This window comes from Camelus ferus, chromosome 14 (genome assembly GCF_009834535.1).
Source record: "Camelus ferus isolate YT-003-E chromosome 14, BCGSAC_Cfer_1.0, whole genome shotgun sequence".
NCBI lineage: Eukaryota > Metazoa > Chordata > Mammalia > Artiodactyla > Camelidae > Camelus > Camelus ferus.
This window is the reverse complement of record NC_045709.1, coordinates 8,483,052-8,500,181: the sequence shown is the minus strand read 5'-3', so window position 1 is coordinate 8,500,181 and position 17,130 is coordinate 8,483,052. Positions and strand designations below refer to the sequence as shown.

At 39.1% G+C, this 17,130-nt stretch overlaps 1 protein-coding gene across 2 annotated transcripts; it reads right to left on the bottom strand.

Annotated features, from left to right (window-relative positions):
- Positions 1–527: 527 nt before the first annotated feature.
- NUDT15 (nudix hydrolase 15) lies at positions 528–16,471 on the bottom strand. 2 transcript variants are annotated; one of them, XM_032496161.1, is made up of 4 exons: positions 15,930–16,471; positions 12,039–12,235; positions 5,229–5,341; positions 528–2,934 (listed from the first exon to the last, which is right to left on the bottom strand). In XM_032496161.1, exons 1-4 carry the CDS (start codon positions 16,313–16,315, stop codon positions 2,869–2,871), a joined length of 762 nt encoding a protein of 253 aa, XP_032352052.1. In that variant the 5' UTR covers positions 16,316–16,471; the 3' UTR covers positions 528–2,868. The 2 variants fall into 2 exon arrangements, with proteins under 2 accessions (XP_032352052.1, XP_032352049.1); XM_032496158.1 differs by having other exon boundaries at positions 5,202–5,341; positions 15,930–16,469.
- Positions 16,472–17,130: the final 659 nt, after the last annotated feature.

The following is a 17,130-nucleotide window of genomic DNA, read 5'->3' as shown; positions in this document are numbered from 1 at the left end:
ACACAAGCCAAGCGTATTGCTGGGCTGGCTGCTACGAGGCAGATTCAAGAACCTGCTCCTTACCCGCTGAATGGGCGTCTGTGTGAGGCCTTCATGTTCCAAGTCTGAGCACCAGGGCCTTTCTGGCCCATCAGTCACTGCCATTCACAATCCAAGAGTCTTAGAACCTCTTCCTTTTAGGGGTTTTCACTTATAAACCAACACAGACAAAGAACGTAACGAATAAAACCAAACAAAATTAGACTGGGCTAAGGAATATAAAAATTCCTTATGAGTGTGGATGGAATAGTGGATTGGCAAACGAATGGGAATCTCAAAGCCAAGCTGCTGTGTATGTGCTCACTTGGCGTTTACCCACAGAGCTCTACAACCCCCAGCCAAAAGCCTTGGGTCTAAATGTATTTCAGAATTTGGATTTTTAAAAAATACTCTATAAAGTTAACAGAACTTACGTATCAAATGTTACAGAATATCCCCAGCAAGATATGAAGGGGCGTCTTACCAACTAAACACATTAAACTTTCATCTTAAGGAACGTTTAACACTTTATTTAGCCACATCCCCCCACAGTACAGGAATTTGTCTTCCGCATCGTTCCTCACCAGGAGTAAACCGGCATTTGGATTTCAGCTTCCCCACCTTCTTTTTGGGCTTTGTCTTTTAACCAGGGCAGCTGTTTCTATTTCAGATTCTAGCCCCATCCCTATACCAATAGAAACAGCTCTCCTTTGTGTCCCTACAGATACCTGGAACGCAGTATCTGCATTCCCTCCTCTGAGTATCCTCAGTACGACTTGTCTTATTCCAGCCCAGGCCAAGGATTAAATACTAGAAGGTCAATTTTTTACTCAACCAGTATACTTTGGGTATTTAGTATTCCCAGTCACCACTGGCTGCTGGGTATATAATAGAAAGACTCGGTCTCTGGCCTGAAGGAGCTTCCTTTCCTGGGGAGGCAAGCGATGACCAGAACACAGCAATGGTGTGTGTTGGGGTTTACAGCACTGAGCCAAACTGAAGACCGCAAAAACGCAACGGCAGTGCCTGGCCACGGTAAATGCCCACCAGGAGTCACACTTGATTCCTGAAATGTGAACATGTTTCCTCTTATTCACACAGTATTTAGGTAAACTATGTGCTGTAAGTGAGCACCTATTTTAAGCCATTTTTAAGGAGGAAGCTGTTTTAGGAGCATTTTATCTGCAGAATCTATTGCTTCACAAATGCTTTAGGAATGAATTCAACCCATTAGAAGTTAAATCAAGTTCATAGAAGACAAAAGTGGGTGACTTTAGAAGAACACAAGTGTCACAGATAAATTAAGCCTAGAACCTTACTAATTGAAAAGCCACCTCTGAAGTCAAGCTACAATAGAAATAGTTAAGGCATAGTGTGTCAGAGTTGGCTTAAGTTTAGAAGGCTTCAGAGGGAGGGATACTTGGAAGTGAGGTATGAAAAATGAGTAAGGTTCTGTTAAGGCAGATTAAGGGTGGGGGTGACATTCACTTCAGAAGGAGCTGCAGACACACTGGCAAGGTATGGTACACTTGAAGTACAAAGAAATATGCCTGGAATATAGGGTGTGAGAAAGTGATGGGGGTAAGATGGGAAAATTATGGAAGACCTTGCATGTCAGGTTAAGAGTTTTATGGGGAACTTCTCAGAAGTCTGGGAAGACAAGAGGCATGACCAAATCCATGTTTTTGGAAAGTCACTCCAGGAGTACTGCTGAAAATAAATCAGAAGATGAAGATGGTAAATTTTATATCATATCCCCAGTCAATCAATCAATCTGATGGAAAAGCTGCAGGAACAGGCTGGGGAGAAAATGAAGATCTGGACCAGGGAGGAGGCACTGGGACAAGGAGATGGAGGATGGATTCAAGAAACATGAAAGAAACAGGATGAACAAGATAGAGTGGCTGTTTTATGTGAAGAAAGGGAATCTAATCTGAGCAATTCAGCAGATGTAGAGTCATTCCCTGCGAGGAATGAATACAAGAGGAAATTCAGTTTGGAATGTATCAAGTTAGACAGACGTGGAAAACGTAAGGCAGAGATGACTGGTGTGTGATTGGGTCTGGAGCTTAAGGAAAAAGTCAGCTGTAGACAGTGTTGTTTGGGGAGTCATCAAGAAACAGGTGGAAAGTGAATGTGTAAAGAAGAAAAAAAAGAACAGAGGCCAGGAATATGAGGTCAAACTGAAGCTGGCGGAGTCTGGCTTACCTGCTACTTTGCTCCTCTTGCCCGTGAGTTGTTCTGACAAATAAAGTGAGTTCCACTGCTGCTTATAAAGCTATTAAGCAATACTATTATGCAAAAAGCCAAATACTTACACATCTCAAACATAAAAATGGACAGAAATCTAGAATGGAATCTGGGATTAAGGAAGTGTGACAGACTCAATTTACAAAACAAATATTATTAAGCACCAACCATGGTACTTGGCACACAGTAGATGCAAATGAAATGCTTATGGAGTACATAAGTACAAACTTACTTGCTCAATTTATTGAAGTCCATAAAATGGAAGGCTTGGTACAACCTCTTAGTCAATGTATAGTTATTTTTAATTTGCATTTTTCATGAACAATACTCAAGTGCAGTACTGACTTCTAAGTATAACATAAATAATTATTAAAACAAAATAGTGAGGCAACATCGTGTGAGTGATTTTACGCTGGAAGACTGTTTTCTCCCATACAGATGACTCCCTGAGCTTGCTTTCTCCACGGTCTCCAGATAACACGATCCCTGATGCCCAAAAAGAGACTTGTTTCATGTGAAGTTACATTTGCCTTATCTGGAAGCTGGCAGTCCAGATAACCAAGAACTGCCTCTTCCAAGTGGATATCAGGGAGGCCAAATTCACGTCATGCTCCGCTGGGAAGATCTCAGCTGGGATGCCGCAAAGGCCAGTGAAGGGGCACTTGCCTGTATCGGGAGAGGGCACATCTCAGAGCTTGATGTAGCAAATACATGAAGAGGAACCCGAGGGCTTGATTTCAGACTCTCCAGTGTCCTGGCAGAATGAGATGTCCTTCAGAAACTCTAGCTGACATTTCATTTTATGAGGATATTGTTAGTAGTCAGCATTAGTTTTTTTTTTCTACTAAAGGCAATTCTCAAACTATCTAAGAATTAACTGATTACTTAAGAGTTCTAGATCCTGCTCTGTTCACTCATTTAGAGAAATATTTACAATGTGATTACCAGATGCCAACTGAGGATTTTAGGTGCTGGGACAAATGCAATCCCTTTCTAATATGAGTTATCTTTTTACTATAATTAAGAGCCCAGGTTGGGTTTTTTGGGTTTGTTTTTTTCCCCCCATTGAAATAAGCCTCATGTCAAATTCGGTAAATTTAAAACAAACAAACGAAAAATCTCACAATTTCCTAATGAGTATGTCTACTAAAGTAAAAAATTTAAAGTAGCAGATATGGAAAAAATTCCACAGGTTAGTGATAAGCTTACAAAGCTATAATAAAACATCTGCTTGTATAAGTACTAATATAAAGAAATATCTCAATAAACTCCCAACCAACTATATTTGAGGTAAAGCTCTGGAGGAGTTTCATCTGTAAGACTTGTCTGGTTTCTTCTTATCAAGCCTCCCTTGTCTACCATTTAGGGAGGAGCCAGGGACAGACAAAGATTAAGTCAACTGAGGAAGGGAGTAAAAATGGAAGGATGTAGAGGACTCAAATAAGAGTAGAAAATTGTGAAATTCATCAGTGTATCTGAAGTTCAAGGAGTATACACTAATTTACTTGAGTTCCTTGCACATCCTAACATTTAAAAACTATGAGAAAATTAAACAGAAAATGAGATTTGTAAATTGTAAACTATACAAAGTACACATATTTTGAAAAAAGAGAACAATTAAGAACAGAACTTTAAAAATGATCCTCATTTTGTTGGAGAAAGAGCCTTCCGTAGCACTTATTACAACAGTAGTTGAGTCTTTCCAAAGCCAGCTCTAGAAGCGAGGATTTTACAAAAGCAGGCTCATAAAGAAAAGGATGTGAGTTTATGGTCTAATCCAGCAGCACTCATACTTTTGGGGTTTGAATCCCTTTAAACTCTTAAAAATTATTGATGACTGCAAAGAGGTTTTGTTTTTGCAGGGTTTTATCTAGTGATATTTATATAATGGGAATTAAAACTGAGATATTTTAAGAATTTTTAAAAATTCATTTACAAACAATAAAAACTCATAAAAAAATTGCTTTAACATAAAAATAGCCATTTTTCTTTAAAAAAAAGAACCAAAAAACACAGTGAGAAGAGTGGAACTGTTTCACATTTTTACAGATTTCTTGCAGGTCAAGTCTAGTAGAAAAGGGCCAGAATCTCAAATCTGTTCTTGAATTCAGCCCGTTACAGTATCACATATCACACAGCCTCTGTACATTCAGGAAAGAAGAGAATGAAAGAAACAAATGATGTCTTTGTATGACAAAGACAGTTTTGACCTTGAGTACCCTTGAAAGGGTCTCAAGGACTTCCCCAGGCCACACTGTGAGTACTGCTGCCCCAGTCTAATCGCATTTTATACACGTGGAAGTTGGGTCTCACAGAGATTAAGTGAGAAATCCAAAATGACAGGGCCGGTTAGTGATGGGACACAGGTCCTGGACTGTTTGCCTTACTTCTCTGGTTTAGGTTCTCAATCAGAAGCCTGGGAAATGCACCCTAATGATTTGTCCTGCTTGCTCTAGTTGCGGGACTGTCAATATATCACCAAATTTTTTTTTATCTTAAATAAAACAGAAGAGGAAAATCAACAAATGTGATAAGTTCTGCACTGGGTACACTGTGTTAGCACTTGAATTAGGGTCTCTCTTTGAACTGAAACACTAAGACAAACCCTGCTGCACTCTCCATGCAAACTGATTAATGACAAACAGTACAGTTAATGTCACAGAGAAATATGGAAAGTAGAATCACCACAGTATCACCATTTACAACATTTTCTGAGTCTGAAAGACAATTCAAGACATAATCCCAAAAAAATTTTCACAAGCACTGGCTGAAAGGATGTTGGGTATATTAAGAGACGGCAAATAAACTGGCAATTATAGGAAACTTTTCAGATAAAATGGAGTTGTTCTGAAATGCAGACTTTTTTCATTCTCTAACCAGACCTTACTTTGTCTTTTACATGAAAAAAATAATCAGGGAATCTTCTTGTTCACCTCTAGGTGATTTCCTTTATATCCTACCAGATGATCCAAATCTTCTTTAAATGGATCGTAACCCTGTTCCTTTAAACAACGCAGTGCCCAGAAAAGCTGGTCCAGGGGAGGAAATTCTTCCCAAGGAACCCATTCCCAACCTAGAAAAGAAAAATACCAAAGCAATTTCTTTAGCTGTGAAAGACACAAAGGATATTTATTTTAACAAATTAACCTATACTAACAAAATTAACTAAATTTTAAAATGATTTGCCACTAATTAGTGCAATAGTGATGCTACGCATTAGCTTGGCTATACAAACATAATTTGCATTTAGAATGACAATCTTAAGAAGACTGGTGATCATGTAAAACATGCTGTTATTTGAACACAAAGTCAAGTTTACAATGGCCACACTGTGATAAAATCCAGATTTAATACCATTCAATTTTCATTTAAATATTTGGCTAAGCAAAACACACAGAACTTTATATATTACAGATCAGACTACATTAAAATAAACCCATGTCCTCACCTATAAAATAAGGTTAGATTACAAAATTTCCATGCTATCCTCCATTTCTTAAAAACATAATGGAAGCTGAGCAAAGAATAAAAAATATCGTCTGTGCTGTGGTATATTTTACATAGAAAGACAAATAAGGAAGGAGTTGATTTTTAAAAAAATTGAAACACAAAACATTTAACTGTCTATTAATTGTAAAATATATGAAATTGTAGCAAAATATTCTAGAGTGGCATTTTCTTTGATGATTTAAATGTAAATAATATGGAAACACAGATGCTCATGACAGGTGAATGTACAAATTATATATTAAGACTACATAAATTTTATGATTATTAGAACTTCATATTCTAAATAAGTTTATAACTACATGTATATACTTATTTCATTAAGTATTTTTCTGCCTATAAATACAGGTATGGAGTTTCACTCTGGGAAGACAGGGGACACAGAATCCAAGAAATTGGAACAAGTTTCAGAAAAGCTGATCAGCACCTGTGACCACAGAGTAAGAGAGAGAGAGAGGGAGGGAGCGAGGGAGGGAGGAGACACAGACAGAAACAATGTGCTGCAAGACGCTGAATTACCTGAGTCTCAAGAAAGCTGTAGTAGTTTTTTCTATCTCCTAGTAAATGAAGCACCTGGATAATCCTTCTAATTATAATCAGAAGGTTGGAGGAGAAATGCAGTAACCAGTAAACTGAAGCAAGCTATCCAGATCCAAGACCGGATGAACACGGGGCAGAGACTGCCGGCCTATCTCACAAACAAAACGAAGACCCCCGAGCCATCACACCCTGGCCAGGCTGCAGCTGGGTATCAGTTCCCCCAGCAAACCTGGTACAATTCTGCCTTATACTTCTGAAGGCATGAGTAATTTTTACTAGGTCAGCTGAAGGCCTTTGGATACTTTCTGGGTGTTACTGTGTGTGATATTGTGATACAGAAAGTATATATTTGGTCTTCATCCCTGTTTTCTGGCAGGGTTCCTAAAATCTTTGAAATTTCCTGAGTGATAGAGGTCAGAGAAGCCTCCTTTGTTTTCCATAATAAGCCCCTTTCAAAACCATACCTGATGCTAATGAGATGGCTGGAGGCCCCTAGATAGCTTCAGAATGGGGGGCTGGTGACAAAAAGCCCAAGGGGGACAGAGGGGCTGAAGCCTGGGTTAACCACCAATGGACAATGATCAAAACAACTATAGTAATAATAATCATGTAAAAATCCAATCATATAGGAACCTCCACAAAAACCCTAGACAACTGGGTTCAGACAGTTACTAAGTTGGTGAACATACTGTGGTGCTGGGAGGGTGGCAAACTTGGAAAAGGCATGGAAACTGCACACACACCCCCTACCCCACAAATTTCTTCCATTTGGCTGCTCCTGAGTTGTATCATTTATAATAAAATGATAAGTAAAGTATTTTCCTGAGTTCTGTGGGCCATTCTAGCAAATTATTGAACTTGAATATGGTATTGTGGATACCTTTGATTTATAGCCAGGCAGTCAAAAGTAAAGGAGGCCTGGACTTGAGACTGGTGTTTAAAGTGGGGGCAGTCTGTGGGACTAAGATCTTCAACTTTTCAAATCTGATGCTAAGTTAGATAGTATAAATGATATATTCAGTTTGCTGCTGCAAACAAGAGACATAGAGTGGCAAATTATACATTAAAACAAGAGCCTACAATGTGCTGCCTATAACAGATCCCCTTTAGGGCAAAGGACTCATACAGACTGAAGGTGAGGCGATGGAAAAAGATGTTTCATGCAAATGGAAATGACAAGAAAACAGGGGTAGCAATACTCATATCAGACAAAATAGACTTTAAAACAAAGTCCATAAAGAAAGGTAAAGGATACTATATAATCAATATAATCAATGTAAGAATCAATACAAGAAAAGGATATTACACTGACGAATACATATGCACCCAACATACGAGCACCTAAATACACAAAATAATACTAACAGACATAAAGGGAGAAATTAATAGGAATACAATGACAGTAGGAGACTAACATCTCACTAACATCAGTGGACAGGTCTAGAAAGGCAGAAAATCAGTAAGGCAACAGAGATCCTAAATAACACAGCAGATAGCTAGACTTAATTGACATTTTCAGGACATTACATCCAAAAAACCCAGAATATACATTCTTTTTAAGTGCACATGGAACATTCTCTAGGATAGATCACATGCTCAGACACAAAACAAGCCTCGACAAATTTAAGAGGACAGAAATTATTTCAAGCATCTTTTCTGACCACAATGGTATGAAATGAAAAATCAACCACAGAAAGAGGGTGGAAAAACAAAGATTGCATGGAGACTAAACAACATGCTACTAGAAAATCCAATGGGTCAATGATAAAATCAAAGAGGAAATTTAACAATACCTTGAGACAAATGACATTGAAAACACAAACACAAAATATCTGGGATGCAGCAAAATCAGTCCTAATAGGGAAGTTTATAGCTATACAGGCCTTTCTCAAAAAACAAGAAAAACCTCAAATAAACAACCAAACCTACCAACTAAAAGAATTAGAGAAAGAAGAGCAAACAAAACTTAAAGTCAGCAGAAGGGAAGAAATAATAAATATCAGGGAGGAAATAAATAAAATAGAGATAAAAAAAACAATGGGAAAAAAAAATCAATGAAACACAAGAGCTGGTTTTTTTGAAAGAGTATACAAAATCAACAAACCTCTGGCCAGGCTCACAAAGAAGAAAAGAGAGAGGAGCCAAATAAACAAAATAAGAAATGTAAGAGGAGAAATTACAACTGATACCACAGAAATACAAAAAATACTATGAATAATTACATGCCAACAAATTGGACAACATAGAAGAAATGGACAAGTTACAAGTTTCTAGAAACATACAGTTCAAAACTGAATCAAGAATAGATATTCTGAACAGAGTGATCACTAGAACTGAAATATAATCTGTACTAAAAAAAAACAACAAAAAAAAAAACTCCCTGCAAACAGAAGTCCAGAACCACATGGCTTCACTAGGGAATTCTAACAAAGAACTTATACCAATCCTTCTCAAACTCTTCCAAAACACTGAAGAGGAAGGAACACTCCCAAACTCATTCTATGAAGCCACTATCACCCTGATACCAAAAAACAGGCAAAGACACTATCAAAAAAGAAAATTACAGGCCAGTATCTTTGATGAATATAGATGCAGAAGCTCTCAACACAGTATTAGAAAACCGAATCCAACAACACATAAAAAAGATCATACACTATGATCAAGTCAGATTAATCCCAGGGTCACAAGGATAGTTCAGCAGATGCGTATCAACCAATGTGATATACCACATCAACAAAACAAAGGACAAAGCCCACATGATATTCTCAATAGATACAAAAAAAAATTTTGATAAAAGTCAACATCCATTCATGATAAAAACTCTTACCAAAGTGGGCACAGAGGTAACACATACCAACATAATAAAAGCTATTTGTGACAAACCCACAGAAAACCTAATACTTAATGGTGAAAAACTGAAAGCCTTCCCACTAAAATCTGGAATAAGACAAGGATGCCCACCCTCATCACTTCTATTCAACATAGTATGGGAAGTCCGAGCCACAACAATCAGACAAAAAAAAGTAATTAAAGGGATCCAAATTGGAAGAGAAGAGGTAAAATTGTCACTATATGCAGATGGCATGATATTATATATAGAAAACCCTAAAGGCTCCACACAAAAACTACTAGAGCTGATAAAAAAATTCAGTAAGGTAGCAGGATACAAGATGAACAGAAATACCTTGCATTTCTTTACACTAACAATGAAATATCAGAAAAGAAAGTAAAAAAAAAAAAATCCTTTTAAAATTGCATCAAAAAACAAAATACTTAGGAATAAACCTGACCAAGGAAGTGAAAGACTTATAAGTAGAGATCTAAAACACTGATAAACTAAAGATGATTTAAAGAAATGGAAAGATATTCTATGCTCTTGGATTGGAAGAATTAACATTGTTAAAATTGCCATACTACCCAAAGCAACCTACAGATTTAATATAATCCTTATCAAATTACACCAGACATTTTTTACAGAAATAGAATAATACTAAAATGTATACAGAATCACAAAACACCCAGAATTGCCAAAACAATACTGAAGAAAAAGAATGAAGCTGGAGGCATAACCCTCCCAGACTTCAGACAATACTACAAAGCTACAGTAATCGAAACAGCATGTTATTGACACAAAAACAGACAAATGGATCAACAAAACAGAACAGAATCCAGAAATAAACCCACACACCTACAGTCAATTAATCTTTGACAAAAAGCCAAGAATATACAATGGAGAAAAGACAGTCTCTTTGGCAAGTGTTGCTGGGAAAGCTAGACAGCAGCATGCACATCAGTGAAGTTAGAACACTCTCTCACACCATACACAAAAATAAATTCAAAATGGCTTCAAGACTTACACATTAAGACAGGACACCATAAATCTCCTAGAAGAAAACAGGGAAAATATTCTCTGACATAAATCATAGTGATTATGGTCAGTCTACCAAGGCAATAGAAATAAAAGCAAAAATTAACAAATGGGACCTAATTAAACTTATAAGCTTTTGCACAGCAAAGGAAACCATAAACAAAATGAAAAGGCAACCTACAGAATGGGAGAAAATACTTACAAACGATGTGCTTGACAACAGCTTAACCTCCAGAATATACAAACAGCACGTACAGCTCAATACCAAAAAAACAAACAACCCAATCAACAAGTGGGCAGAAGACCTAAACAGACATTTCACCAAAGAAGACATACAGATGACCAAAAGGCACATAAAAAGATGCTCAACTCCGCTAATTATCAGAGAAATGCAAATCAAAACTACAATGATGTATCACCTCACACTGGTCAGAATGGCCATCATTAAAAAGTCCACAAATGATAAATGCAAGAGAGGGGGTGGAGAAAAGGGAACCCTCCTACACTGTTGTTAGGAATGTAATTTAGCACAGCCACTATGAGAACAGTACAAAGATTCCTTAAAAAACTAAAAATAGAGTAACCATATGATCCAACAATCCCACTCCTGGGCACATATTCAGAGGGAACTCTAATTTGAAAAGATACATGCACCCCAATGTTCACAGAAGCACTATTTACAATAGCCAAGATGTGGAAGCAACCTAAATGTCCACTGACAAATGACTGGATGAAAAAAATGTGGTACACACACACACACTATGGAATACTACTCAGCCACAAAAAGGAATGGAATAATGCCATTTGCAGCAACATAGATGGACCTAGAGATTATCATAAGTGAAGTAAGTCAAAGACAAATATCATATGATAACCACTTATATGTAGAATGTAAAAAAAATGATACAAATGAATATATTTACCAAACAGAAACACACTCACAGACATAGAAAACAAACTAGTGATTACCGGGGAGAAAGGGGGAAGGGGGAGGCATAATCTGGGAGTTTGGGATTTACAGTTACTAACTACTGTATATAAAATAGATAAGCAAGGTCCTACTGTATAGCCCAGGCAGCTATATTCAGTAGCTTGTAATAACCTATAGTAAGAATATGAAAAAATATATGTATGTATAACTGTATCACCATGTTGTATACCAGAAACTAACACAACACTGTAAATCAACTGTACTTCAATTTAAAAATATATATATATATTTTCAGTAAGTTTAACATTTTACTCTTTAGCTCCCTTTCTCATGGCGTCTTACAAAGTTTGAAGAGAGATGATATCATCACAAATAATATCATTTATTGTCATTAAAACTTTCAGAGCACTCAATTCAACACAGAAGGTAACAGATAATGGTTTTGTGAGGTTAATCATTCTCTGTAAAAGGAAGTTATAATCCCTCTTGTACAGGTGAGAAAACTGAGGAAGGAATATTAAATGTTTTGCTTAAAAATCAGTTTGAAACGAAATGAAACACTAACAATAAATCTAACACTGACTGAGTACTTACTTACAGTGTTCGCTAGGCCTGTTAAGTGCACTAACTCATTCTATCCTTACAACAGCCCAACTGAGGTAGTTACTGTTATCACAGATGAGAAAAGAGGCCCAGAGACCTAAATAACTTGCCCCAGGTTACAAACCTCTAAGCGGAAGAACCAACTCCAGAGCCAGTTCTCTTTCCAGCTCTGTCCTTTTGTCTCCACGATGTAAGAATATTTACATCCTAATAAAGTATAATTACATTTTAATCTATTCTCTTCACATGGCAATATAATGTGATACTCCTTCAGACAATATGCTCTCAAAGAAAACACATTATTATATGTAATTCTCTTACTTTCATTTTTTTCAGGCTCTACATTCTTTGGTTCTGAATCATGAGTCGTGTCCACCTCTCCTTTCATTAATATGGTGACATAATGATAATTCTCTTTCTCAACGAAAGAATTCACAACCGAGGCAAAGTGAACATTTTTCAAGTGAAGAGCTGTTTCTTCCCAGGTTTCCCTTTGGGCACATTCTTCCCAGCTTTCACTGGAAAACAGAGACACATCATTGTATTCAATTACATTTACATAACATTGTTTTTTGGGGTTTTTTTGCCATGAAATTCTTGGCTAGAAATTTCTAGGGTAAAGCAAAAAAGAACTGTAATTGGTTCATGCTTTAAAACAATAAATCAACAGCCCTACCTTTAACATTTGTTTATCCTGTCTCTAGGTATCTGAAGACCAAAAGGACTTCACATTGAACCAAAAAAATGAGTATTTAGCCAATTCAGCAGTAGTTCACATGCCTGGAGGCAACATGAAACCAGCAGGTGGTTTAGTATATCAGTTAAGAACACAGGCTTTGGCATCAACTAGACTTGGGTTTGAGTTGGAAGTCCAATATCTTCCATCTTGGATAAGTAAAGAGAGAGAATGCTACTTTCTTAAGGGGTTGTTTTAAGTGTATCAAGAAGTCGACAATGTCCTTTCCAGTAGGCTCAGAATTTTAGTTTAAGCCTCAAAATTGAGAACGATAGGCAACTCTAAATTCTAAAGAGTCAAAAGATGCCATTTGAACTTAAGGGTTTGCTAAGGAAGGCCAGAGTAGTCTTTTGACCTTCACCCTAACCAGTCTATGTAAGAGAGACAGGAGATCTTCAGGAGGGAGGAAAGTGGTAAGTTTTCAGCCTAGTTAAGAATGTTTCCCTTCCTCCTGATGAGGGGCCAACTCTGCCCCCAACCAAGTGAGAGATGCTCCAAAAGAATTAGTCACTGAGACTGGGTGTGGCTCTTGAGGAGGTACTGGTGTGTTACTTCCCTGCTAAGGACTGAGCTGTGGAAACTCAAAGGCCTCCCCCAATGCAACAGAGTGGAGGTGTAGGAGGGAAAGAGCTCTTGAGTAAGTCTGAAATGTGTCCCTTGGTGTTTAGTGACACATGTGAATACAGAGGCTGATGCTCATTCCCACTTTGGGAATTTGGAAGGCAAGGGACAGGCTAAAGCAGCTCACGATGGCTGAACAGGGAAAACGGGCAGCAGTGAAAGCATCATTACCAACATGTTTCCCTTTGGGCCCAGCAGACGCTATAGGGGACGGCTGGGGATCCCAGCAGGAAGAAAATGTAGGGTGGTGTGCTAAAAGCAAGAACCAGGGGAGGGTCACAAAGACCTATGTCAGTCACCTGTGTCAGGGAACTGTGCAGTGCAGCAACCCTTGCAGGACTTCCAAACAACCAACAAACACACCCTAAGAAAGAGAGCACATGTGTGAACGCTGCAGCCAGAGGGCACGTGGGTCACAGCAGCACTACTCGGGTAAAAGTTCTGCCCCCTCCTCTCCTTTCTGAACACACTGGAGAAAGAAATCAGAAACAGTGAGAAGAGGAGGAGGTGGAGAAAGAGCAAAACAATGGTCCACATCTTCTTCACCACTACGAAGGAAAGATAAATGCTTGGAAAAGGATCATAACAACCAAAATGTGATTTATTTCTATAATCAAGTGAAAGGAATTTGCAGAAAATATAGAACAGCAGAGAAGGGAAAGATCAATTACATTTGAAGACAACAGAAGGAGAAAATAAAGCCATTTCCTGTTTGTTTCCCATAGATTTAGTCCACTCAGTTTACCAGTTATACAAAGATAAGTGAAAGCATACATGTGAAGAACTTAGCATAATATCTGGTACTTAAAAAGATCATTAAAGTTCCATTTTGGCTATTATCATTCTGAGTCATTATCAATATCTGAGTCAAGACACCAACATTTTCTTGTGCTATTATTAAGCTATCTCTACTATTGCTCTAGTAATTATACATTCTAAACAGTGCTTAGTTTGTGCTCTAAGTTTGGCTTAATGCTCCCCAACAACTGACAAAGTACAATAAGGTATACCTGTCTGGACAATTTGATTTTTAATCTAGAAATTTTATTATTTATGAAATGATAGCTTATCTTAATTATCTAAAATGATAAACTTGATGCTTTTAAAAACTCTGAAGAACGTTAAAAAAGTTCCATGTGCTGGAAGAATTCCATAAAGATCAAAATCTTGATTAAAAGGCACTAGGATGAAGTTTCTATTCCTAATAATCACTTTATAACAAGTGGTTTAGAAGAATATAGTCAGAATGTGAGAAATTCTTCGACTGACCCGTATTCAATATGGCATGGGAAGAAAGGGGAGGGCAGTTTCTGTTAAGATTGAAGGACTTAAAAAAGGTATCAATCACATGCAACATGTGCCCTTCCTTTGATCTGCATTGGTACAAAACGGTAAAAAGATATTTTCAAGATAAATGGGGAAAATGGTACAGACTACGTATCAGATGTTATTAAAGAATTATTTTAAGGTTTGAAAATGGTATTGCAGTTACATTTTTATAAAAGCCTATTACAGTTACATACTGAAATATTTCGGGGTGATATAGTAACACGCCTGAGTTTTCCTTTAAAATAGTCTAGAAAACAAGGGGGGGGGGGTGTCTGAAGGGAGAGAAGAACAGTAAAGATGAAGCAAGAACAAGCTGAGCAATGTGTACCTGAGGATTCATTCTTTTCTCTACTTTTATGTATGTTTGAAACTTTCAATAAAAAAGGGGAAAACAAGCTCTAGGTCTGCCCGCTTTAGATGCTGTTTATCTGCTGCTAACTTTATCCTTATTCTCACTTTGAGAAAGGCTGGGACCTCGAACCCTTTACCAGAGTAGCTGCACCTGGACAGAGGTCTCCTGGAACAATAGAATATAAAGCAACTATAAGGGGCTAAAAATAACTATATGCATGCGCAGTTGAGGCAGCTATGAACAGTAAGATACAAAAGGCCACAAATCAACTGTCATTTCTGTGGAGCTGAGAACAAAAGCAGGGCACTGTGCATGACCCCTGCATACAGCACCACCAAAGGAGTAGGCAGACCACCTAAGCTAGGCCACCTGCCCAAACGCCACCCACCTTACTTCACCTCATTTAAAGAATCAGCTCGCCATGCCCTCGGGGAGCGAGCCAGGGCACCTGCTTCTTACTCTTTCCCGCCTGCTGCAGCACAGGCCCCAGTAAAGCCTTGCCTGAATTTCTCCTCCAGCCTATCAAATTCTATTGATTAAGAGTCCAAGGCCCAGATGAATCCACCTTCTAGCACAACCCCAGGCTTTCTTCGCTCCTGTGTAGGATAGACTTCGTCAGTCTGATCCATACATCGTATCACAGAACGCCAAAGCAGAGAGAGACCTCAACGAGTAGTCCGTCCAACTTCCCCATTTTAAAGACAGAGACACTGAGGCCCAGAGTTTCACTGGCCCATTCGTTTGGTTAAAGCGCAACTAAACTTAAGGGAGCAGGAACCAGTAAACATATCCGCAAGCGTTTATACCACCAGCAACCCGTGCGAATGTGTTAACTGACACGACTGGACCGCTCAAGGTTTATAAACACCCACTTTCCCTCCGTCAAGAGCGAGCAGTGAAGGAAAAAAAAAAAAAAAAAAACACCTGACGAACCAAGTCCCAGCCGCGCCAGGTCCGGCGAGGAGCTGAGGATAGCGCAGGCGCAGTTCACAGGGAGCGAGGCGAGCCCCCCCGCCAGCCTCAACCGGCGCAGCACCCCCTCCCCGCCCGAGGGAGAAAAGAGGGACGCGCGAGAAACGACGCAGCGTCGGCACGCACGCACGGACGCACGCCGTGAGCGGCATCGCCCCTCCGTGCATGTTCCGCTTTCCCGGTCAGCCGGGCGGCTGCTTACCCGAACTCCAAGTGACCCCCGGGAAGCTGGAAACTGCCGGCTCCGAAGGACCCCTTCCTCCTCCCGAGGAGGACGCAGCGAGGATGCCTGCAGCTGGTCACCACTACTCCTACCCCGACGCCCGGTCTTCGCCCCCGCGCCTCCGCGCTGCCCGACATCGCGCGAGAGTACCCGGCTGGCCTCGGCGGGAGGCGACGTTCGCCCCGCCCCCTGGGCCGTCGCAGGTGCGGGCCTTCAGATGAAACCAGAGACCCTGGCTCCCGCCGCCCGGCCTTTGTGGCAGGTGTCTCTATCTCACCTAGGGGTTTCAGCTTGTGAAGGTGGTTTCTTCCCGAGGGACTGCGCGTTAAGGGCTTCTTTGAAACTTTCTGTTGCGCTTTCAACATTCATTATGTATCTACTCAGATTCCTCCAGCCAGCTACTTTTATAAACCTCTGTGCTTTTACACTCTTCTTCTCCTTCTCCTTCCTCTTCCTCTTCTCCTCCTTCTCTTCTCCCTCTTCTCCCTCCTCCCCCTCCTCTTCTTCCTCCTCCTCCTCTTCTTCCTCCTCTTCTTCCTCTTCTTTATTATTATTATTATTTATTATTATTTATTATTATTATTATTTGAATGAGCTTGGCTACAGTAAACTCACTCGGCTATAACTCAGATCAGTACAGTACCAGAGCAAGGACAAATAGTACAGAAACACCCTGGTACAAATAACAGTATTAACAAATCATAGGAAGAAAATTAAGGACTAATCAATAAATGATGCCGGGGCCAATTCGTTACCTATTTAGGAGGAAAAATAAACACTGGTCCAGGTGTTTGCACATCGTGCACCACCACCAACAACAAAAAAACCCAGTTGAATTGGAGTTGTTATTAAAACAAACCGAAAACAAATGACTAGTTTCTGGACGGGGAGAATTTTTAAAATTAATATACATTAAGTTTTACTTCTAAAGTAAGGTATGTCAAATGGTACAAAAACTATAGCAAAAACAACCTTACCTTCCAGCACTGCTTCCATTCACTTTTAACTCTGTTATTTCTCGTATTTGCCTGCATATTCTGAATATGCTTATTCTGCATGTTATGGTAAATGAAGACTGAGTAAACATTTTTACAGCATCTCTCCTTCCACCCAGAAACACAGCGTTCAATGTGTTGTGCACCACAGATACTCCATAATATTGTCCCAAGTAAAAATTGGC

Bases quoted from the DNA above. Each gene is read 5' to 3' on its own strand.
- NUDT15 (XM_032496158.1), bottom strand. From the start codon at position 16,315: ATGTTGAAAGCGCAACAGAAAGTTTCAAAGAAGCCCTTAACGCGCAGT. The intron at 12,236-15,929 runs GTAAGCAGCCGC...TCTGTTTTCCAG, and splicing joins GGGGGTCACTTGGAGTTCGG to TGAAAGCTGGGAAGAATGTG. The intron at 5,342-12,038 runs GTAAGAGAATTA...TTTCTTTTCTAG, and splicing joins AGAGCCTGAAAAAAATGAAA to GTTGGGAATGGGTTCCTTGG.